The sequence below is a fragment of the Camelus ferus genome, chromosome 3 (assembly GCF_009834535.1).
Source record: "Camelus ferus isolate YT-003-E chromosome 3, BCGSAC_Cfer_1.0, whole genome shotgun sequence".
NCBI classification, from domain to species: domain Eukaryota; kingdom Metazoa; phylum Chordata; class Mammalia; order Artiodactyla; family Camelidae; genus Camelus; species Camelus ferus.
The window spans coordinates 25,432,071-25,457,104 of NC_045698.1; the positions used below are offsets into that span (position 1 = coordinate 25,432,071).

The 25,034-nt window shown below is 42.1% G+C and overlaps 1 protein-coding gene across 2 annotated transcripts in view; it reads left to right on the top strand.

Moving 5' to 3' along the window:
* The window catches only part of SLC1A3 (solute carrier family 1 member 3), a 74,928-nt gene that overhangs the window by 34,736 nt on the left and 15,158 nt on the right, over positions 1–25,034 (top strand). For both annotated transcript variants that reach the window (XM_006185135.3, XM_032471109.1), the window contains one exon: positions 22,175–22,379. In XM_006185135.3, coding sequence (XP_006185197.1) covers positions 22,175–22,379 — 205 coding nt within the window. The remainder of the gene's footprint in view (positions 1–22,174; positions 22,380–25,034) is intronic.

Genomic DNA, 25,034 nt, shown 5'->3' on the forward strand with positions numbered 1-25,034 from the left:
GCCAGTCATAATGCAATTTATTAAAAGGATTTGAATAAAATAATTATTTTCAATACACAAAAGGCAAAATTAGCTGCCATGAATTTCTCTGGAACAAAGAATACTTAATCCTTCCAAATAAATGTTCATTTTTGACATTCAATCTCGATACACTCAAATTCAAATATATCTTTTGCTAAGTAGACTATTTCTTTTGGCATTCAGAATGATTCCAAACTTTGCTCAGAAAAGACAAAGAGGGAGAAAGATCAAATGTATTAAAGAGGAGGGGAGGCTATAGCTCAGTGGTAGAGTGTGTACCTAGCTTGCACACTGGGTTCAATTCCCAGTAGCTCCATTAAAAAATGATTTAAAAAATCTACCTCCTCCTCCAACAAAAAAAAAAAAAGTTCGGAAAAAAAATGTAGGGGCAGGGGAGGGCAGCTCAGTGGTGGAGCCCATGCTTGGCAGGCACGAGGTCCGGGGTTCAATCCCCAGTACCTCCGTTAAATAAATAACATAACATAACAAACATAACATAATTACTCCCCCCCAAAAAAACAAAAATGTAATTTTAAAAAGTGAAAACAAAATAAAATAATGCATTAAAGAAATTTAATCAATTTTACTTTAGCGCATTATTCCTGCCAATCTCCCCACTGGTCTAGTTACACCACAGAGTACCTATAAAAGTTAAGATAGAATCCATGATTCTTTTATGGAAAGAGATCTTTGTCAACACTAGAAAAAGGCAGATTTGGGTCAAATTTTGACTGAAAGGCTATTTCCTTAAATATCCAGACTCCAATCATCCATTTTATTTTATTTTTACAACTGAAATCAGTTTTTGAGAAAAAGCAGGAGTTGCAACAATTAGTATACTTTAAAAGAGAGCAGTTTCTTTTCTCTCAATTTATCACAATAACTTCATGGCTTTTTTGTTTCTTGTTTTTGATTTATCCCAACCTTCATGTGCAGGAGGCTAAAATGGGCTCTGGGTGTTGTGACTTTGTAGTGAGCATTCTAGTCTGATTTTTAAGTGATTACTTAGAATTTTCTTTTAAATAAGTGTTAATCAGCATTAAACTTACCATTTGGCTCTATTTTTTTTTTTTTTTTTTGAGGGTCAAGCATAGATGTGCAAGAAATTGTATTTTTCTGCCAAATACCTTTCCACTATTTTTTTTTTTAATGATTGCACTGTCTCAGTGTCAAAAGGAAAAATTTTAAGACTTGTGTGTTTGACTGTTTTATCTATAGGCAGAACTATGCCACTCTGAGCAACAAACTCAGGTTTCAGAAATTTAACTGGGGAACTTTTCAGGAAAAATTTGAGACTTGTCTCAAACCTTTTTCACTGACAGAAGTTGGAACACAGCCCTTAAATTATCTCTACCATTTTTGCCCTCTAGTTAATCAGATCTTTGGACAACCTCTCAATGCCTTCTGTACCACACCTCATAGTCTCCTCCTCTGTGAGCTGGAGTTTGGCTTTTACAGCCTGTGGTCACCTGTGGAAGGTATTTATGGCTTCAGTGGGCTTTGTTCACAATCACAGTGTTCTTATAGAATAAATCCCTTGTCTTTCTTGTGACACTGAACTACTGATACCAACTTCCCACATGTACAGATAGTCAAAATCCACATTCAAAGAGTGCAGCCTCACAGGGGAGGGGCTGGGAAGGGACTTCTTAGGTGGGAGCAGGCCCCCTGACTGGTCTTTAGAGAGAGCGATTCTCTCTGTTTTTTCCTTTCAACCGCAGACATTGTGAAAAGACTCAATGGATTAAAGTACAGGATTTGATCTCTTGACTCTTAACTGCATTAATGATTTGTGGTTCAAGAGGTACTAAGAATTCAATAGAAGAAAAAAATATGAAAACAAAAACGCCGCAAATACAGTTTTTTTGCTGCATATTATGAACAGTCCTAACTGCACAGTTCCGGTATTAGATTCCTTATGTATGTTGAATTATAAAAGTCACGAGCCCATCCTAACTGAATGCATTCATCTGATTGGCTCAAAGGTAAAAGATTCTCTGAGAATTTCATTATTTCTAATGGAAAAAATGGACAGTTGGTTTAAATTCCTATTTTTAGGCTTCCCCAAGAAAAAAACACCATCCTAACTTCTGTTAGTTGACAAGATGAAGTTTGGAAGGCAGGGCTCTGGCCTCTTTGCAGCTTGTTGTCTGTTAAAAAGAAAGATATCCCGGGGGAGGGGATAGCTTAAGTGGTAGAGCACATGCTTAGCATGCATGAGGTCCTGGGTTCAGTTCCCACTACTTCCATTAAAAAGATAATTAAATTTAAAAAATAAAAAAGAAAGATATTCCTAACTCTCTCAGGAACTTCTTTCCAACATATTTGTTCGAAAACAAACCCTGACTGTGTTGAAAGATCAGGCAGACTTTATTTTGAGAAAATACCCTAAAGTGAAGTCCAGATCGATGGTTCTCAAAATGTTTCTAGTCCCAGCTTGAGAGGGAAAAATCACTCTTCTTAAGGAACTAATATAATCCCTTCTTTTTGTTTTTATTGGCGTGGGGGGAGCAGAAGGAGCCTCATAAACGTGTATTGCTTAAAAGGGCTTTAAAGATACATGTCCTGATACTCGTTTTCCCCGCTCCCCAGCTCTTGAGGGAGATGTGCCTTCCTGATGGAGAAGAATTGTGTTTTCCAAAAATAATACGTTATAAAATGATTCACCATGGATTACTTTAGCACATTTAAAATTTGACTCAATCTTTTAGGAAGCTCGATTTCACTTTCAGTTCCCTTTCAGGATTAAATTGCTGGGCAAGTGTGAAAGTAGAGTTTGGGAGTGTCAGTCTACCTTGATGTTTTCATCTGGGGACCAACTCTTCATGTAGAGGCAGGTGAGGAAAGTAGATTAAATGTTAGGGGAACTTGTCCACTGTTTCTGCCCTGACCTCCAGCTCTGGGATGAAAGTGAAAGTCATCTTTTCTGAATACAGTCTAGGGACTTTTATAGCCTGACGGAAAGTCTGGTTTCTGTTGGAGTCATTCGTGTCTAAAAGAGAAGTGTTTTCCCTACACATAACCATAACTCCCATTATCACTTGTTTAATAATTAACAATAATCTCTTAATATCATCCAATTTTCAAAAATCCCCATTTCTTTTCTCCCTCTTTTTTTTTTTTTTTTACAGTTTATTGGTTTGAATTTGTTTTGTGTTTCTTTTAAATCTCATAATCAATAGGGTCCTTCTGTCTCTTCTGTCTCTGTATATGTCTCTCTCCCTGTTTCTCTTTCTTTATGTCTCTATCTTTTCCACCCTTTTCCTTTGCAATTTATTTTTTGAAGAAAACAGATTGTTCCCCGTGTAAAATTAGTATTCCGCATGCTGAATTTTGCTGATCACCCCTCCCTGGTGTTGTTTACCATCTTCCTCTGTCCCCCAGACTATGGTCTTTTGGTCAAGAGAGTCATATAGATAAAAGCAGTAGAAATCTGTATTGGAAAGAGGCCTTGAAGAGCCTTAGTAACTACAGCTTTTAGGAGCTGGAGTAAAATTCGAGTGGCCAAAGGCTATTGAGTTAGGCCACTTTTGACAATGTGATTGCTTCTTTAGACTCATAAAAATTTTTGTTTCCCAGATGGGAAATGTTTTGCCAGGTGTATGCAAACTAGAATCATCTGCAAAATAAGCTTAAAGACACAGTAAAGACTTCATAATTCTGAGCCTGTCTCCCTGCCTGAAAAGGACCCACAGGTCTTTTTCAAGTTACTGAGATTTTACAGAGCTGGTTCATTATTATGAAGACAATGTGTACAAATAGAATAAGTGTATTCCTGGTGAAAGAACACAAACGTGGAGGAGAACTCAGCCATTTCAGATTTAGGAAGAGTAGGAAACTATTAAAGAGTTGTGTTTTTTTCTAAATCAAAGGGAATGCAGAAAATACAGGCTAAATCAGAAATTCTGACCATCCAGCTCCCCCCTACCCCTAGACTTGTTGATTCTACCTCCTTAACTCTGACTTCTGGCTCTGGCCTCCCCTCCACCAAGTCCAGACGGCACCATCTCAATCCTAATCTTCATCGGCAGTGCCCTCACTGGTCTCCCAGCCTGCTCCCCCCCCCCCCGGGACTTGCCCTTTCCTGACCTGCTTTTTTACATGGAGACAGTATGGTCTTGCTAAAACCCAATTCTGAGCCTATCCCCCACATTGCTTTTGAAGTAAAGGTCAGAATTCTGAGCATGTCTTGTATGGCTCCTGCTTATCTCTTTGCAGCTCATTTCTCACTGCCTTCCCCCCATGTCGGCTTGGACTCTTTTCTTTACCTGAAACCCCTCCTGACCCTCAGGTCTTATCTTGGATGTCACTTCCTCCAGGAAACCTTTCCTACCCGGGCTATGCAATCCGGTGGCCCCATTGTCATGCTCCATCTCCTCCAGCCAACTGTAAGTTTCAAGAAAGTGAGGGACCATTTTTGTTTGGTACTCTATCCCTGGGAGCCAGCAGCCATCATTTTTTGAGATCCCAGAGAGTCTTTAGTTATTTTAGAAAAAGTCGTGAAAGTCTCCATTTTCCTGTAAAAAAGTGTTACACCCTGCACAACATTTTTCAGGGAGGTTAATACAGGAGGGAAGAGGGTCAAAGTTCCAAGGTGAACCAAATCCTCCTGAAACTATTCTACTGCTTCCGTAAGCAGCATCAGACCAGAAAAGCCAATATTTGGAGTCCTGACTTAGAGAAATGTTGCATCCTGCTGCCAATTTATGCAGTTGTTTGGAAAAAAAAAAAAAAGGCAAAGAGAGCTTTGCCATGCTTTTCCTGGAAAGATTTGCTGATTCAATCTTTCAGTTAATATTTGGTGGCGTGCCTTCTAAAGCTACAGTAATGGCATGCAATTCTGCCCTAGGACATGAGAGTGTGTGCCGTTTAAAACAGTGAACATTACATGGGAGTTTCTGATTGCCAGCTAGTTTGCTTCCCTGATAGGCATTTCCGGATGTGAGGAAAGATTTTGGCACCCCCAGCTCCAACTGGTATGCGCACGCACGTACACACACACACACACACCCCATACTTTCTCCCTCAGTGCTTAAGATCATCTGTCTTCAAAGTTTGGAAATTGAATTTACACCACAGCAGAAAAACTGGCTCTCGATAACTTTCAAGGGGGAGAAAGGGCATCTTTCCCTTCCTTGGAACTGAGTACAACAGCTTGAAAATAGAACAATGTGTATTTGGTATTTTTCTTTTCATCCTTTGCATCAATAGCAGGTGTACAGTTACAGACACAAAGAGCTAGATTCACGTCTTATGCACGCCTCCAGAGAATTCCCATAGTTACCCAGGGAGCAAGAACTGGCCTAAAATGTTTAGTAAAAGGAAAGTAACCCAATATAGCTGAGTGTTCCTAACACTGCCATATCACATGGCTTTATTATTCTCATCACATACTGATCCTAGGAGGTACATGCACAGTGGAAGAAAATTTCACCAAGGACAATTCTTAGGTACCAGTAAACAATATAAAGTCAAAACCTTGAAAAGTCAAATTAGAGCCACTGACAAGGCTCCTGTAAACTGCAGGCTTGGCAATGATTAAGGTGAGGGTACCGAAAATTGAAATGCTGCCACTAGAGAGCGGAGGTACAGTTTCATAAGCAAATGTGAGATGTCTGGTTAATTTGCTAGTTTGCTTGTTAATGCATTTTCTAAGATGTACTTAAGTTGTTGTATGACCTCTTAGCAGCACTGACTTCTCATGTGCTCTGTGACTGAATTCCTCGTCCATTTTGTGGCATGGCCATGGTCAGTGATGGTGCTTCTTACTGAATCAGTTCGCACATAAATCTGTGGTGTGGAAGTGGCATCCCCAGCTAGCACACTTCTCGGCAGCTGCTTGCAATTCTTTCACGTTCCTCCCCGAGGAAATGGTTCGTAATAGATTTGAGCAGATGCTAGGTGTTTGGCAGCATTGCGAGGGGTACTAGTTTTCAAAATTGGGGTTATTACATGTCTCGTAATTAGAATTTCAACAGCCTTTATGCCTTCGATGTGCTCCAGTGTTCACATAAATACCTAACCTCTGACTCCACATTTACCCCTCATGAGTTCTCCTAACCTATTTATTGGTTCTGACGACACCACTACTAAATCCTTGGCTCCCGGAGTCCGATCTGGTAAACATGCACAGGCAAATCTGATTTGGCACTAAAATTGCTCCTTCTTTCTAAATGTGCTTTTCCGGTTGTCCCGACAGCAAAGTCAAGTGTTGCCAGAACTCCAGCTTATAGGTTATTACAGTCCCCAGGAGCCCCTTCCCCAGCATCTCCTTTTTTCTTCCGCCGCACACGCGGGCCTCCTTTCCCAACCCCCGGAATGTGGCTCACCCAGCACTGCCCTGCCTGCCGGGACAGGACGCTGGCTCCCCGCCGGCCCGCGGGCATTGAGGGCAAGCCCTGGGGAACATTTCTGTCTGTTGCTCTGGGCCTGACATACAATAAGCGCTCAATAAATTTCTTTCAAATGAGCTAAGGATGGTTCTGCAGGAGAAAAAGGAAAATGTTCATGTTTTCTTATTCATCAGCTTTAATGTCAGAGTCTTCCTCTGCGGGGGTTCATATGCGCCTCCAGGGCCTCTTCGGGAGCACTAGAAGACTGTGCTGCCAGGAAATGCACCGTGCTCCCAGGAAATGCACCGTGCTCCGAGAAGCCCGTGGAAATGTTCTCACGCTTCCCAACACCACTGGTGGATTAAGGGGCGTGTTTGTGTAGCATGTGCTCTGATTCCCCAGGGATGGTTAGCCCATTCACCTTCTTTACACAAGTCGCCTCCCTCTGCTCACTTGGAAGTTATTCCACAAGCACTCCCGAGGCGTTTACACGTGCTGTGGCCTCAGTAAGACTGTCCATACACATCTCAGGGCGCAGGCCCTGCACCACCTCCTTTATGTTCCCTGTCAAACCTTGTCTAGCTCTGCGCTTTCACCGAATACACAGTAAATAGTCCTGACAGCATCTGCCGTAAGTTTTCATGCTTCATTCCCTTTTGTGTCCGCGTCGCTTTTGTGCTCCGAGTCGTGTACAGCGGCTATTGTCTGGTTGAGGTTGTCACTGCATTCAGTATTGAGCCCCGCCAGTCAGCTGTGCCAGGTGCCGGAGAAGGAAGTCACAGGGCTGCTAGACAGAGACTCCAGACCCTGGATGTCTTTCCTCTGCAGAGAGACGAGATGTTTAATTCTGCAGAGTCTAGGATCGAAGACCACAAGTCTCCCTCCGGCTGCATTTATTTGCGGTAATCCCTGTTTGGTTCTTAAGAACACACACTCTGGAGCCATCAGACTGATTTTATACCAGTCACAGCACTGACTCACTGTGGAGGAAGTCACTTTGGCATTCAGGGCTTATCAATAGAGTGGAAATAATGGTAAGGATAGAATTAGAAATATTTGTTGTCCATGGCACGTCGGGAACTCTGAGGTAAGTTCAGCTGGGATTGCGGCTGTGGGCTTTCTGTGAGCATGTAGGCACTGGACCGGTGTTGGTGATTACTGCCACTGTTGGATCTGCTTCAATACTGTAAACATCAAGTTCAAAGGACCTATGGCTTCCTTGCTGGAGAATATCTGTTGCAATATCCTTCCTTGCTTGCGCGTCTGGGTTGTGCCCGGAGGATCATTTTCTCCATTTGGTCCAGGTCATCTGATGGCGCTCTCATCAGTGACCACGCCTGGGCTTTGTCACTGATAGGTAGCCAGTTTCAGAGATCCGTGTTGTGTGTTACTTTGCGTCCTTTCAGCTGATTTGCTACTTCCTAGGACAGGCTGGCTGCAGCTTGTCAGTATTCCTGAACAAGAAAGCTGCTTGTGGCTGACCCTGAGTAAACGATTAAAGTTGCTTTATTTTCTATGTTAGAGTGAAAAACCCATTTGCCAAAAATGGCTCATAACCTTCCAAGATTGGGGAAAACTTTGTCGCAGACTTCACTGGTTTCAGATTGGTATGCTAAGACAGAACTTTAAACTGCTTTGCAAAAGCCCGCGGTGAAGTTTTGATTCTGTCCTAGTCTCACCACTAACTAGTGGTGTCATTTTGTACATTATTGAACCTCTTGTTTCTTGGACTCAGTCTTCTTAGCCATGGCCTAGCCCCAGTTTTAAGCATTTAATTTTGGCTTTTTGATAACAGACTTGGTTTCCAAGGGTGTTTGCAGATTCCCCATGGGATTATGTTCTCTACAATCAGGTTTCCATAGCATTAGGATGTGTGCAAATTAGACAGTGCTACATGGTTTACTTAGTCTGGGACAGAGCCTGGCACATGGTAATTCCTCAAAAATTGACCAAACAGTGTGTGATTTACATCTGAAGCTGAAGGTGTATGAGAACATTGGTATTGCCATTAAGATCATGTTTAGTCTCTTCTACCTCAAAGTGGTGAAGTGATGATCTTGATTGCAGATTTATTCTCTGATTGGTCAGTGACTTTTTAAATTTCACCTGCATAACAATTGCTAGCAGTTGTGAGTCTAAAAGACACATAGGGCCTTGAGCACACATACTTGTTACTCCTTCTGCAAGGTCATTATTATTCACATTTTCAGATGAGGAAACTTCCCAAGGTGTCCCTGCCAGTAAGTGGCTGAACTTGTGTTCAAACTAAGATCTGTTTGTCACAAAAGCTCTCTCTCTTCTCCGTCTCTAGCGCCTTAAGTGGTGTGGCCACTAGGTTTGTATGGAATCAGTTTATAAAGCTAAAGTGCGTTTGATGCCTTAATGTTACTGCCTATGATTAAAGTCTTTTCTCCACGGGAACTAAGTATTCCCACACTTTCTCCATACTTGTGCACTTAACTTTTTATGTCACACGTGGTTGATCATTTGATTATTTGGTGAGAATATGACTTGTCTACTCGATGAAAGAACTCCTTGAGAACAGAAACTACTGTTTGTACCTTTGCAGCTCAGCCCTTGCTACAGTGACAAGGCTCCTGTGACAGTAGATGTTACATAAATAACTTAGTGATTTGTGGACAGTTGCTTAATTCTATCTCACCTAGTGAATTTGCAGACTTTTGTCATTCATCATTTATTCAACAAAATATCTATTGAGTCCCTATTATAATTGATAGTCACTGGGCATATAGCAATACATACAGACCATCATGTATATTTAGAATTGAAAGACTATAACCTGGAGATCACAAACTGATATGTTATTGTGGAAGGAGTAAAAGTGAAGATGAATTAAAAGCATGTATTTCTATATAATGGACTTTCCAATGATCAGTGTAACACATGCAGAGTTATTTGCCAGTGAGTTATCTAATGAACTTTCCTGAAGTCTAAAATAATCATTATGCCTTTTCTTTCTCATATGCATAGCTTCTGTTTGTGTTAATCCTTGATGTATTTACATCTCTACCCAAATGATATCACATTCCCATTTAGTAGAGAAAGAAATTTATCAGCGTATAATTTTCTAGATTGATACTACTGACAGTTTTAGGGAAGGAGAGTTATTTCCTAAAGTTACAAAGTCAGGCTTACTGTATTCTCACAAGGCATCTTGTAATAGTTTCCTATACTACAAGGAATCGTTTTAAGTCTTAAAAATACTCCCTTTCTATAATAACATCTGGCTGTGGAATTCCTGATACAATTTATTTTGTTTATTCTGAAAATTTGAGTCTTCTACAATACCTTCGACAAAAAAAAGATAAGGCATAATGAAACAGTGAAATGGACTTGAAATTGACTGAACATTTAGACCCAAGGAGCTTTTAAGGCTCCACGTCAGCCTGGAAAGATACCTGGTAAAGTACTCTAGTGTACTTAAAAAAACCCTGTCCTGTTCCACATTTTTATCAACAACTTAAAGACCTAGAAGGCACTTACATTGTGTTTTCAGATGATATAAAGCCCCCCAAAATGGCTTCTACCACGTATGCCTATGGGCACGATTCAGAATGACTTCAATAGGCTGCAATGCTGGATGAAAACCAACAAGATGAAGTTGAGCAGGGGATAAACGCACATTTCTGCTTTTCGATTCAAAAGGTTATTGCGCAATTGCAGGATGGGGAGCGACGGAGCTTGGCAGCAGTTCATGTGACTAAAAGCTTAATGTGAACCAACAGTAGGATGTGGTGGCTAAAAAAGAATGAATATAGTCGTGTGCTTCCTCGGGAGAATTATTAATAGTTCACTGTACTCTGCAGTGCTCACACTGCATCGGGAGTAGTTTGTTGAGTGCCGAGCACATTCGGGAGCACCTTTGACAAAGCAGAGTAGCTACTAAGAGGGTGTTGAATCCAATCCAAGACATGTTTATTGGACTCCTGTTTTGGACGGACAATGCTCTAACCGGTGTGCAGAATAAAGATGTGAAGAGACATGGCCCGTCCCTAGCCTCAAGGAGTTGAAAATGTTAATGGAGAGCCCAACAGGTACGCACATGACTGTAAAACAAAGCCAGCTGTGACGCCAAGAAACACAAAGAAAGTGCTGTGGGAATTCAGGAGCTGGACTGGCGGTAGGATTTCCACAGGAAATGAGGACAAGAGCAGGGGAAGCCTTGAAAGCAAAGATGCAGAGACAGGAAAACTCAAGACTTGTCTAGGGAATATTGAGTAGTGTAGGTTGCCAAGATGAATGGGGTAAGCTCTAGTAGGAAATGAAGCTGAGAAAAGAAGTTTTGGATCAGAGCGTGCGGGCCCTGACTGGTCTGCAGGGGGAGGGATTACAGGTTGGCGAACATCTGAAAACAGTGATATGTGGGGGTCAGTTGAACAAGTGATGTGTATTTAGTCTGGGGGAAAGATGACCAAGGTCCCTCTGGTACATGTGGACCAGACTTGCTCTGTGTTTCTCCAGAAACAAAAATTTATCTTAAGGGAAAAGAGTTATAAAGAACCAGATTTCAGTTCTTTCTAAGCACTGTTTTTTTTTTTTTATATCAAAGCTGCTCAACAGTGAAGAGTGAGCCTAGGAGATGGTGCACGTCATCACGGAGGGGCTCAGAGAGTTTGATAACCAACACTCTAAAGGGCATGGGGTGGAGAGGGTGCTGCAGCCTCACCGAGAGCCCTGGGAGTTCTAGGAATTACCCAAGACCTTGGCAGTAGGTAATTATTCATGGCTGAGGTTTCTTTTTTCTTCTTTGATTTAGGATATCCCTCAGTATATTAACTTCTGGATATAGTCGGCATGTTATGACTCCCCAGTTCAATAAGATGTCAGATGAAATCTGGTGCAGATTGCCCACTGCTTTGACAGTCGCCACTCAGCCTCACCGTTTTATGCACACACAACTTTTTATTATGATATGTGACATCCCTTCAAATATGAATTTAACAGATCATTGTCAGAATTCCCCATTAGGCAAATCGATTGCAAATCAACAATTGACAAGTCCAGTGCAAAGAAGACTATTTCACAAAGAATCTCCAGGGCAGTAGCTGTAAACAGTGGGCTCTGGGGGTGGAAAGATTTGAGTTCAGATGCAGCAGTTGCCACTTATGAGCTTTGTGATCCTGAGCACGTGATTTCACCTCCCAGTTTCCTAATCTGTGCATGGGAATTGACCATTGTTAAGTCCCAGCCATGCAGGTGGTTTGGGAGGATTAAATCAGAAAAAGCACTTAGCATGTGCCTGGAAATATAGGGTCTAATTTTATTTACTGACTTCTCACACTTTACAGCGGTGTTCCAAGGAGTCTTTCAGACCTAAAAATATTTTGAAAAAACAAAAAAAAATCACCATCATCATGGCTAAGATATGTGCCAGCTATTGTTCTAAGTAAAGCATCACATGCTGAACCTATTTAATCCTCAGAACAATCCTATGAAGTAAATACTATTATTATCCCTCCTTTACTGAGAGACTGAGAGGTTACATATCTCCACTGGTCACAAGCTAGTAAGTGAGGGAGCCAGGATTCAAACCAAGCAAACGCTACAGCTTATTACAACCATTTCCTTCCAATATCTACCAACAAATTTCCTTGTTTTCCTCTCAATTCCATTCCAAATCATTCTACTGGATAATTTTATGCATTGAATTTGTTCAGGGCTGTTTCAAGTAATATATTTTTAAGTCTTACTTATTACTAAGTACATGAGGGCCCTAATGAGTGTGTCTTTGGCCAGAGCATTAATGAAAGTTGAATGAATACATGAATACATGAGAAAATTTTAATTGTAGAAGTAATCAATATAGCCACTTTCAAAAGAAGTAAGTTGCCCTTAATATAACTTCACTACCTGACAGCCTCTTTCCATTATTTGTGATGGAGCAGTCAGAGTCATTTGAAATCAATGATTTTGTACCTGCTTTTCTTTACCTTATTAATAGATCTTTTATCCCATATTCCTGTTTAACAACAACGTCTCCAGTTCATTCTCTCTCTCTTTCTCTTTGCCATTTTGTGTTACCAGATTTTACTCAACTGTGTGTTTTTTTCCAAACACTCTGGTGACTGCACTGTTAGCCAACCCCCATCCCTAAATTCCAAGTTAAAGAATAACACGACCAGTCCAATGCATGCAACATCAGTCTCAAACCTGCCAAATGTCATTTCCACATCTTTTCTTTGACAGCCCTCTCCATCCCTGAAATCTACTCAGGGTAAGTGAGGTTTGATGTAAGGGACTGCCCGTAATTTTCTTTGGAGAATTTTTGGGAATTCCTAAATACCCCTTGAAAAAAACCCATCAAAATATGAAACTGATGTTACAAAACTAAAGTAGAATTTGCAGAAACGGCTCCCTCCTGTAGAAGGCAAAAAGTTGTCAAGAGTTGTGCCACTTCTTGCGGAATATATCAGGAATCATTCAGTTCCATTGTCGCCCTTGGCCCTGGGGGCAAAAATGCAGCTTTTCCTGTTCCAAGGAGAGAATGTTCTCTTCCTTACACGTAAGGCAGAGATGAGGGAAGCCCATTAGTTCCAGAGTTTACAGTCTTTTTCACTCCGTGAATTGATACTGCTTTCTTGTCTGGGTCAGGTAGTGGGAGCATAATCTCTCACTCCCTGGGTGCGACTATTCCTTTATAGATTAGATAAGAACAATTGATGAACTTTTAAATGCTGAGAAAACTAATAGAACTGAAAGGGGGGTGGGGGGTGTTGGCCACAGCCCAAGAAATATGCTGACTGAGATAAAAGCACCTTCTGAACTTTTTCTCCATTCCAGACGTCTGTGCTTTTAAGTCGCCGTTTCTTTCTCTTTTCTCTCCTCTTCTCTCTTATTCCCTCAAGTCTCTTAACTCCACAATCTCCTCCTCTTCTCTTCAACCTCAGCTCCATCCCCAAAGACTTAATTCTGCACACTCTCAACTGGCCAAAACATGGACTTAAATTTTTTTTTAAATTTTATTCTTTTATATAGTATATAAGATTCTCCATTCAGGGTTTAATTCAGAAAATAGCTGAGGTGAACATGTTTTACTCCCAGTTATTATTATTATTACTACTATTATTATTTTAAGAAATACACCATTTAGAAAATCTTAATTGAAGTTTCAGGCAACAGACTTAGCTTCAGTTCATTTTGGAGTTTTCAGGTTGGACTATGGTCCCAGAATCATTTGATGGCAGGGAATTGGAGGGGAGGGGGGACCTTGGGTGGCACAGTTTGTAGGACTCCTTTGGCCCCAGGAATGTCTGCTGCTTCCCAGTCCTATTTCAAGGCCTGGAGTCTCATTCCTGCTTCAACTGTTCTGGGAATCTGGGCCAGACAGATTTGGGTTTTAATGTCCATATGTTGCTTTCAGTTTCTAGGAGGCTTTCAATGCTTTTTTTGCTTGAGGGACAGGTCTTCCATGGGAAGAAAGCACACCCCTGGGGTCTGCTATATTCTGCAGTCAACCTGTAACAACCTTTGATTAACTCCAAACAAGTCTGGCCCGGTTGTGGAACTCAGTCCCAGTCACCATCCTGCCAGTTAGAAAACATGCTGTCTTGATCACCATCTCCTTTAGAAAGTTGCACAAGGTCCAGAACTTAAAGTTCTTTTCCGTAGCTAGTTAGACAACCCAAAGTCAAAGAGGCTGTTACGGAAATTGCAAACACCTCATCTGGTGGTTGGTTGTAAATCGTGATTCTTTGGGGGGAAAAAAGGCAGAGGGGGCTGGAGCTCTGGCCCTCAAAGAACTTCCTCTCATTAAACCAAAGCAATTTGCTGCTCTCTTTCTGCTTTGAGTGAAGTCACCTACTTTCCCCATTCACACCAGTGCCCCTGGTGGGGGCTGGTTGAGGGTCCACGGATTCTTGGTGCATCTTTCCACATTGTAGAGGTTCTTAAGACCAGGCTTTACAGGTATGACCAAGATTTGGTCTGATCAGCCCCTTCCTTGCCCCCACTACCCAACCCACAATTTCTCTTTTAGCTGCTATTTTGTGGTCCTGGGTTTCTAAGTCTTGGCGAGAAGACAGTCATTCCTTTGTGCTCGGCTGTTACAATGAGGTAACCAAAGAAAGGGTCTTGGTCCGAGGCTGTCAGCTGTTACTAATCACTCCTCCCCAGCCCATCGTGGGTCCCGCTCGCCTCTCCCTCTTGCTCTGCTTAGCACACATAAAGAAGATGAATTACTCCCTGGTTCCTCTTCAAAAAAGCACATTGTGCGGCACATTCCAATACCGTGAGCAAAGGATGGGCTGGTGTGCGGGGGAAAGTGGTATCTCAGTCAGCCCTCGGCAGGCCTTGCACCGGCAGCTGAGGCCTGTGAGACGTGAACCTCAGAGCTGGCCCTTCAGAGAGCTTCCTGGGACCTTGCAGAGACAGAGGATGTTCGAGTGCTGGGTTCCCCGACAGAGCGCGTCACTGGGACCGTTGCAGGGCTGTACTGGGCTGTGATGAGTCTGTTGGATGGTTAAGACTACTTGGTGTGGAGAAGAGCAAAGCTTGCCCGCTCAGAGGGCCTCCCCTCAGCTAGTGAGCCAGGAGAAGCAGTCTCCCCCTAACGGTGAAGGAGAAGGGCCCAGAAGCTTTCGGATAATCAGAGGTAGCAGCAGTTGAAGTTGGGCCTCAGTTTCCCCCCTGTGAAAGTTCATTTTCAAGAATGTCTAGAGCCAGGGGATGGAGTTGTCTGCTTAGTCCTACCAGACTGAGAAGAAAAGGTGATTTATGATATGACTTTTGCTGCTACTGATAACAGCGTCCCCTCCACTCATTTTTCTACTTAACAGTCTTTCAAGAGAGAGCGTTTAACGAGTGAACCCTGGAGCTCAAAAAGACTTTTGTTGACAAGTCATGAGGGTCAAATTAAAAAATCAATTTGCCTGACAAATTATATGCCATCGCAAGTGCTAAATGTGTAAGGAAGCTTCCTTGTCTCTCTGTGATATAACCTCAGAAAACTAAGCTGTGCTTAGGAGCGAATGAAATGCCAAGTTTTGTGATACTGTGAACAGCCCTCATGCAAAGGAAACGCTGGCCAGGGTGAAAACCCACATAAAAATACTTGTGACTTAGTTGACTGAATTCCACAAAATCCTTTGCAGATCTGTGTGGAGATGCTGTAACTCTCTTCACTAAGAATCACTGATTAAATGCTCAAAATTCCATGAAGTGAACCTCTTCTGCATTTTCTTCCTTCACTGCAGTGTCCAGAAAAGTTGGGGTGACTTGGCTAGTTACCAGAGATCAGCACGCTCGTCTCCCCAGTCTCCACTCGTGAGACAGAATAAGTTCATGGGTGTGGAGGGTGGGCAGCCCAAGGTGATGCGAAGCAGGGTGAGAGGCAGGGAAGATGAAGCTCATGGCTCCTTCTTAAACCCCCTACTGATAACTGAATGGGGATACCTACCAGTATTTGCAAACTTTTTTTTAAGCCAGAACCTACAAACAAAATACAGATGTGTTTTACACTATGCCCTGGCCACACACAAACACACACCTACACAACTGAAAAAAGTTTTACAAAATGATATTTACCTTTACCACCTGGGATGCACTCTAACCTTTACGTTTTCTATTTATCCTCGTTCATTAATGGATAAAAGTGCTAATCATGACCCACTAAATTGATCTCACGATTTGCATCATAAGCGCTTAGACCCCACTCCCTTTTCCCATTCCCTTCTCTGCGTTTAGTTTTCCATTGATTTGCTCATCCTTCTGTTAACATGTGGACCAGTAGGACTATAGCAATTACTTACACAGGTTCATCCACAGGAGTGAGTCCTGTTCCCTAAAGAGGGAAAATAATAAAGGAGTTGGGGAGGGAGAGGAAGGGACGGAGGGAGGGGTGCCCCTGGGGTGAGTAGTGGAGGTATGCTGCCCCCCTGCCCAGCTCTGATGACCTCCCAGCACCCGAAATAAAGCTCCAGGAGATGCTGGGTCACTCTTTCCCTGCAAGGTCTGTCTCTCCTTCTTCAAGGTAGGAGGAACCTCACTCTTTTGGATTAACTGAGGGAAGAGCCACCAAAATTGATGAGTCAGAAACTTCAGAGTATTTTAAACAAAGGCAACTTTAGTGCTTGTTATTCATACAGTAACCTAGTCCAAATATTTTTAAAAGTGTGTGGTTTCCTCCCAGTGTAACAACAACAGTGGTTGTTGAGATGGACTATTCAACAAATATGGATTGGGTGCCTTCCTGTGCAGGCACTGTGCTAGGCAGGGAGGCTACATCAAAGAATCAAGTAGATGGTTCTGCTCTCTTGGCACTGAACTTCTAGTAGAGAGAGTCATAATGGTCATAATGATCTTAATCAGCATTTATCAAAGGCCTACTTTGTACAAATCCTTTATGTCAGTTTTCCCTAAGCTTACAATGTAGGTATGGTTATCTTCTTGTCCAGGTGAAAGAGAGGTCAAATAACACTTACAGAGTAGATTGTTTATTATTTAATCTGATTAATTAATAATAATAACAGCTAACATTCGTTGAGTGCTTACTGTGTGCCAAACACTATGCTAAGTGCTTTCTGTACAGAAGTCCCTTTAAACCATGAAAACTCTGAGAGAGCTTTCGTTATTCCCATTCTACAGATGAGGAAATTAAGGCTTACAGAGGTCATATGGTACTGGAGCTAGAAGTGGAATCCAGGTATTCTAACCCCAGAGCCTGAACCCTTTAATCACTGTATTGCAATTTTTAAAATAGAATCTGCTTCTAAAAATGCCTCAGGTTGGCCTTAAATAGTTTGAAATATTATCTCTTAGATTAAATTCTGAGGTTATAATCAGCTTATTCATTGTGATGCAAAATTGTGATACAACTTCTAACTTGTAAAGATTTGCCTTCTGTCCCCAAACCCCTAGAATCATAGAACTTACACTTTTTTTTTTTACAAGCTAGTCTCTAAAGAATCAAGAAGAAAATATTTCAGTGAAAAAAAGCTTAAGATAGTTTTAGACAGAGATTTACAGTGCTTTGTCTGATGCTCACTCCCGCCCCCTCACCACCTTTCCTCTGAGCTTTTTGGCCTCCTTGCTCACTGTCTGTGATGAGGGTTCCTGTGTCATCACCTTGTATTCAAATAAATATGGTACATAAGAGCGCTCATCCTTGATTTCCTTGTAAGCTGCCCATCTTGGAATTCTCCAGGGGTTGAGAACAGGCGGCTTTCATTAGATGAGGGTTGGAGATGCCCACTGTGAAGGAGGAGTACACCTAAAATAAAATAAAAACTGAAACAGAACAGTATTCTTGAATCAGCAATTGCCACCCCTCGGTTATCGTTCTTTCTGGGCCTGGTCCAGTGGTCCTGGAAGAACAGTGAAACACAGTAAAACAATTCCTAACAGAAGACTACATTTTTAGATTTCGTATTTCAAGACCAAAGACAAGAATTTCTGGGGAATATACTGAGACCCATTAATGTACAGATTTTTAGCAGATGGGAGAATAAAATCCATGTAAATAACAGAGCCTTGGGAACTTGACATTATTTGTATGTTATCCTTTAATACTGGACTGAATACATATTTCATTTATCCAAGAAGTCGTACCAGATATTATATCAGAAGAAATCTAATTCACAATAGACTTACAGAGTTCCACACACATTTGTGAAACACTCCCTTTCTACCCCAGCACCCCCAAAACCATGAATTTGGTGCATATCTGTGTACTAAAGTGATTACCAAAAGACTGTCTTCGTAAATAAAAGGTAAATGCATGTTGACCATTTGCATCAGGAAATTCTCTTCTCTTTCCTCTCTTTTCAAAGTGACTGCTGCCTAAAATACCCAGGTAATTGTAGCAAAGTCTAAATCTTTTACAGTCTAGAAAATGTCTTGTTTATTCTCTTTTAGATGCTTAACTCACTGGTGAACATGTAATAGGTTTGTGGAAATGAATGATTGATTGCTTTCTTGGTGACTGATTATTGATGAGTTGATTCTTAGAAAGGAAAGTTAAGACTTATGTGCCCACAGCCAGCAAGTATGCATGGCCCACCACACTCTATGAAAACATGCTCTGGACTGTTTTTCTTGGAACAGTGAGGAATTTGAACTGATTGATCAGCTCTCTAGCCAGTCCTTCTGGTGACCAGTCTTGCCCATGTTCCCTCAAGGTGGAGAATACTGAGGAATGTGTCATCATTTTTCCACAGTTACCTCCCACCACGGAGTTTTCTTCCAACCAGGTGGCTCATTTCAGCATTGAACTCGAATGCAAGAAAGTTAGAGAAACCTAGCATGGATAACAAGCAAATGAAATGTGGGTGACTCCTAGCTTGTCCATAAGAATCGAGGTATAGTGGGAAGGGTGCTCCCTGGAGTGTGGGTTCAAATCCTGCCACTGCTGTTTACCAGCTGTGCAACAGTGAGCAAGTAACTTAACTTCTCTGGTCTCTTGTAGCTTTCCCTTTAAAATGGTATCAACAATATGCACAATATACAGGTGTCTTGAAATCAGATGAATATGTGCCATTGATCATGGAGAATTTGGTTAGGGAGTTAGTGGATCAGCACAAAAGTTAACTCACAATATACAAAACATATAAACTTGCAAACACATCATTGTAATTAGAAGAGCTATCACAGTACTTGTAGAAATAGTACAATATAGTATTTCTTTGGGTTTCAAAAGGATCTCAATTCTGATGACAGATTGTTGACATAATAAAGATGTCAGGATGTCTTGAATGAGGCTGGTGTAGCTAAGCCCAGATCAAATGAAGAAAAAGAGACCAGTCAAGATCATTATCTTTACTACTTGCTCTGGAATGTGTTTCTCAAATACGTATTTAGATGATCGCATAGTTGTCATAACACACTCCCAGAAGCATCTACATACCCAAGTGGCCTCCTCTTTCCCCCTGCCCCCCGTGCCCTTTTCTATCATATATTTTAGAATGACAAGGTTCAGTGCAAACTGTCCTCTTCTCAAACATTTAGGGCACTTCCTGCCAAAGGTCCCTTTTCTACAAAGTGATTTAGTGCTTTCCCCCTGCGCCCAGACACGCTGACATTTGTGTGTAGTCTCTGGTGTAGAGCTCTGTCTGGAATTTCAGGAGGCTGGGGAGAGGAGATGGTCACAGAGTTTGGGTACGAGAGAGGAAGAATGACATCTTTGTGGGGTTTTGTCTTCCAGCTCTTCCTCCATTTTCCTGGTTCCGTCAGAATCACGGCCATTCTCTTTCAGGCCCAGTGCTGTGACAGGTTGTCCACATCTGTCCTGCTGTTGCCCTGAGGACAGTGTGTGGCCTTACTTCTGCTGGTCCCTTAAGTTTAACAAGCCTGTCTCAGAAAGGGGGAGTGGTTGGAGTTCGAAGGGGCTGGGGGGAGGCTGCTGGAGGAGCGGGAGCAGAAGCAAGCAGCCCATTTAGGGGCAGGACCTACTTGGAGACTTGGTTAATGAAGACAGCCCTGCACACCCCCTTCCTTGGCTGAAATAACAGCAGCCGCTGCTTCGTTCCCTTTCAAAGGAAAAGGTCAATATGCAGAGGCTGGTGACACCTTGCATTTGACTATGAATTCTGCTGGGCTCACTGCTAAAAAAATGCCTCTGTGTTTGTCTTCAGCTATTTCAGAATTAGAAAGTATGAAGAAAATACTTTCATATTGGTTTTCATTTAAAAAAAATTTTTTTAAACATCTATAAACTTTGCTATTGCTGTGGATTCTGGGATGACGTCCTCCACTCCTCCCCCAGTGGTGGGAGGGAGGGAGATTTAAGCCTCCTCCTTTGTCTACCACGTTGGTTTCCAGTGCTCTGCCTTGACCACTTAGCGCTCTCTCTGAATAGCTATAGGTCGGGAGTAGTGGGCAGGAGCCTCAGAGAAGAGTTGGCGTGAGAACGGAACAGCACCACAGGATAGAAGGCGAGAGGGAGAGAAAGCATCTCGGAGGAAGAAAATACCGGTACCCCTAGCAGAGATATCCGGCCTTTTGTGCCCCCACCACTCGCCCGCCGGAGAGTTGCAGGCTTCAGTGGTGACGAGCTCAGGCAATGATGGGAAAGAGAGTGGGCCCTTCTGGGAGATGTGATCTCAAGCACAGGAAAGCCAAGATGTTTTGAGATGTGACTGAGACCTGAGAATGAACCTGGGGGGATGGGAGCACTTGGATTGAGGACACATTAGCCCATTTTTAATGATGGTGCCGTGTTAAATGGGCACCACCCCAAAAAGTGGGTATTCACCCTGGGTTTCAAGAAACCCAGGGCACGAATGAAATAAGCTTAATTTACGCACGGAAACCAAAATTGGCCGCCTCTTTGTGGGAGCTGCAGTTGGTTTTCTCAGGGCAGAAAGCACACTCAATTCAGTTACACAAGATCTGGGTTCAAGTTCCCACTCCATTTTACTTGGTGTTAACTAAGACCTTAGAGAGTTACTTAATTGCATTTCAGTCACCTTATAGGTTGTTAAAAATAAGAACATGTCAGGTACTAAGTGCATATTATGAAAATTTTGAATGATGTGATTCATATACATGTGAAATTATAAATTGAAGATCATGGCTTCAATTTTCATATAAGTTCATTATCATTGTATCATGAATGGGGCAAACCCAGCCAGTTGTCTGGCAGTCATGGACACTATTTTTTTCAGTGCTTTACCTTACTCTAAGTATAATATTAGTATGAACAGGGTCATTATCTAAATATTGAACAACTATTAAAACCTGATCCCAGTCATTGAACTACAGTATTTACTTTTAATACATTTATAGAATCATGATTTAAATAGTAAAGAAAATAGTTTGAATGCCCGTAATTGGATTATGCTATAATTGAATTTTAGTGTTTCAGTGGGTTTGGGGAAGAGAAAGAAGTGAACAAACAGCTAATGAAAGAGAATGGCCCATATTATTCTAGACGGCCGAATCTTCTAGGAATTTTGTGTCATTTTCAATTTTTTTCCCATTTCAAGGGTCACGGAGATTTATTCCATTTGCCAGAGCAGTTAGGGAACCCTTCAAAGTCATGCCTTCTTACTTACCAAGGATAATACTTGCCTGCGGTAGACTTTGAAGATGTCCTAAACATGAGGGGAGGAATGTTCCACAGGCGATAAGGCGCTGCAGGCCTGTGGGACAAGGGGGAGGCAGGCAGAGTGCAAAAATGAGAAGAACTCCACCAAAATCTTTCCTTTTAAAAATTTTTGGTTAGATGAGATCAAATGAAACAACAGAGAAGCTATCTGAGAACTTTGCAAATTTAAGATACATGAGTAGGTGATTAGACTATAACTTCAATTTTACATAAAAACATCCCCCAAAAGATTCCCAAATGCATACATAAGATAATAATTCTTGAAAGAATTTAATGGCAGTTAATCTATGTGAGTCACTACAGTGCTTGAACTTGACTCTGCTTAGATTATCCTGCCAGAAATCTTTTTAAGGTATCTCTTCACACACACGCGCGCGCGCGCGCACACACACACACACACACACACACACACACCCCTCGCTAATTCATACTCACAGCTTCCTCAGCTAGTAGCAACCTAGGAAAGAATCTCTTTCAAACCATTAGAGAGCCACAGGAAATCAACTCTCGGGGCAGAAAGCATTTGGGTGATGACATGTTGGCTGACACAGCTGATGCCCAGCCATTCTAAAGCTTTCCCTCTCACCTTTTGTGATCCCTTGATTAAATTTTGTGTCAAGTTGTCATAACGTGTATAAAACCCCGTTTCCGGGTGGGAGAGGGTAGGGGAATGTAGAAGGCAATGCTCTTCCTGGCACCCTCCACTGAAGACTTCCCTGAACTGATTTCCTGAAAATCTCCTTCTGTTTGCCTTCACCAGGAATGGCGGCCCTAGATAGTAAGGCATCAGGGAAGATGGGAATGCGAGCTGTAGTCTATTACATGACTACGACCATCATTGCCGTGGTGATTGGCATAATCATTGTCATCATCATCCATCCTGGGAAGGGCACAAAGGAAAACATGCACAGAGAAGGCAAAATTGTACAAGTGACAGCTGCAGACGCCTTCCTGGACTTGATCAGGTACGTCCTTGCAAGCCCATCCTTTTGGATATATTTTGACCACTCAACCCCTTTTCTTGGGGGGAGCTAACCAAACCCTAGAAGAGGTGTCCAACTGAACCAGCCCTGCTGGGCTTGAAGTGAAGGTCACATATTCTTTCTAACAGAAACTGAAGGATCCATTTTCTGGTCTCCTGTGAAAGAGGTGGGAAGAGCAAGGAAATAAAGATTTAAGAGCCCTGCTTTTAGGTTACTGGATCTGATCACTCAGTTCTCTCAGCTGTGTAGCTCACCTTGTGATAATACTCTTTTGTGTGTGCAATTTTTTTTTATTGAATTATATTGCTGTACAACATTATGTAAGTTACAGGTGCACAGTATAGTGATTCATAATTTTTAAAGATCATGCTCCATTTATAGTTGTTATAAAATGTTGGCTGTATTCCCTGCATCATATTATATCCTTATAGCTTATTTCATGCCTAATAGTTTGTATTTCTTAATCCTTTTCCCCTATATTGCCCCTCCCCACTTCCCTCTTCCCACTGGTAACCACTAGTTTGTTCTCTATATCCGTGAGTCTGCTTGTTTTTTTGTTATATTCACCAGCTTGTATTTTTTAGATTCCACATGTAAGTGATACCATACGGTATTTGTCTTTCTCTGTCAGACTTATTTCACTTAACAAACTGCTCTCCAATAATGATGCCCTTCTTAACCTACTTTTCTCAAGTCTTGCTCGCTAAGGCTAGTTTTTATTCAAGTGTAGCCTGTTCATTGGACTTTTCTAGTTTGGAACCTGTGATCTGAATCATCATCCATTATACATAATAATTGATTTCTGGAAGGGACTTTAGAGATCATCTGATCATATCTGGTCCAAGCTTTTCCTTTTGTACTGTTAAGGAATTAAGGCAAGGTTAAGGGAACCTACAAGGGATGGTGAGACACTAGGGACTAACAGCTATGGGAAGCTGTTTTGTTACCACCTGTAGCTCTGAGGGGCAAAGGACTGGAGCTGTTAGTGGAACCAGGAAGAGCTGTAGCCTTGGGAAAGGGCCTTGAAGACAGGAGCTATGGCTGTAATTGGGAGGGAGGGAGTTGTTGCCCAACGTACCAAAGAAGAGAGAGTTGGAAGAACATATACATCCACTCCTCTCCCACTGCCCTGTGTTCTGTCAGCGCCTCTCACTGGACAAACCCAGCAGGAAGCCAGAAAGCAATGGGTCAGCTTCTCAGGGCAGGAAGCAGGATGGAGAGTGAATCTAGAAGGGCAAATGGAAGACAGCCCAGCCCAGACATCTGCTTCGTTTTCCTCCACCAAGTAGCCCACCTAGGTCTGTCTCCCCCAAACCTTGTCCTTTCCTCCCTTATTTACAGCTTACTTGCAGTGATTGGTTTGCCAATGCTAGATTTCTACTCTAAAGAATTCCCCATTGATCATCTCAAACACGCTCCTCCTAGGGACTTGATGTCACATGCCATCTCAAGGAACGGGTCTGTGGCTCACAGATTCAAGAGCGATTTGGGCGACAAAGGGTCTTTTCGGCAGCACCTCTCAATTCTTCCCATGAGTGACTTTGTACCCTCTGTGTGTAAGCACACGTGGCCCCACAGTGCCTCTTGAAGGCCCTTTACAGGGAGTTAATCCCAATTACCTGAAGGTAACAAGCCACTCTATTATTTCATACCAAGTTGTCACCTGGTAGCTATGATTTTATTTATTAGTTCATACAGTTCATTAAGGCTTTTCACCTTTATTTGCCCCCCAAGGAACTTTACCCTCAGGTAGTTTTGATTAGGAGTATTTTATTATAGTCTCTTTCTGTGTAATTTCTACTCCTTGTTTGAAGATTTGGGGTCTTCATTCCGGGTTGCTCCATTGGCGCACCATGTGTTTCTGCCCCCTCCTTGCCCCAGTAACAGGTATATGATTAACCTGTCCCCACCCAGTCACGTAGTTTGAGCATTTATCTTGGAATATCCTAAACTCATATTTTTATCAGGGTTTGTAGACACGGACCTATAGAGCATAGGTGGGAAGGACAAAGGAACAGGATGGCCCAGGCAGTAAGAAGAAAGCACAAGAGCTTATCACCTTAAAATAAGTCTTTGATGGCATACATCTGCTGGACTCCATGCCTCCTTCTCCCACAGGCTTCAGTCTTGGAGCCCTAGTGATCATTTCATCCTCTAATCTCTGCTTTATCAGATGAATCAACTGAGACCTAAGTAGGTACCATGAATTAGTCAAAGTCACATGTAGAGATTCCCCAGCTAGAGTGTTGCCCCTTCTTCCTTCCCCATCATGAACTCAAACACTGCTCTGAGCGAGTGACGAACTCTGCCTCAAGTTAAATTTTGTGAGGCCATCTCTCTAGGGTCACCAAATAGCCTCAGAAGTTCCAGCAATTCAGAGTCCATATCTTATTCTCCAGAGGGCCTTTGGGAGGACTTTGTGGAGAACTACATTCCACAGTCCCACCATGACATTTAATTCAGAACATTTGGTTCCTAAACATAGGGCAAAATACCAAAATGGCCACTGATGAATAATACCTCAGTTAGCCAAAATGCTTATGATAAAAGGCATTTCTGTTCTTACTTGGGTTCTTCTAGGAGCAGCAGTTTGATGTCTGAATAAAGAATGTCTGATGAAAGGACAGATGAGTTGAA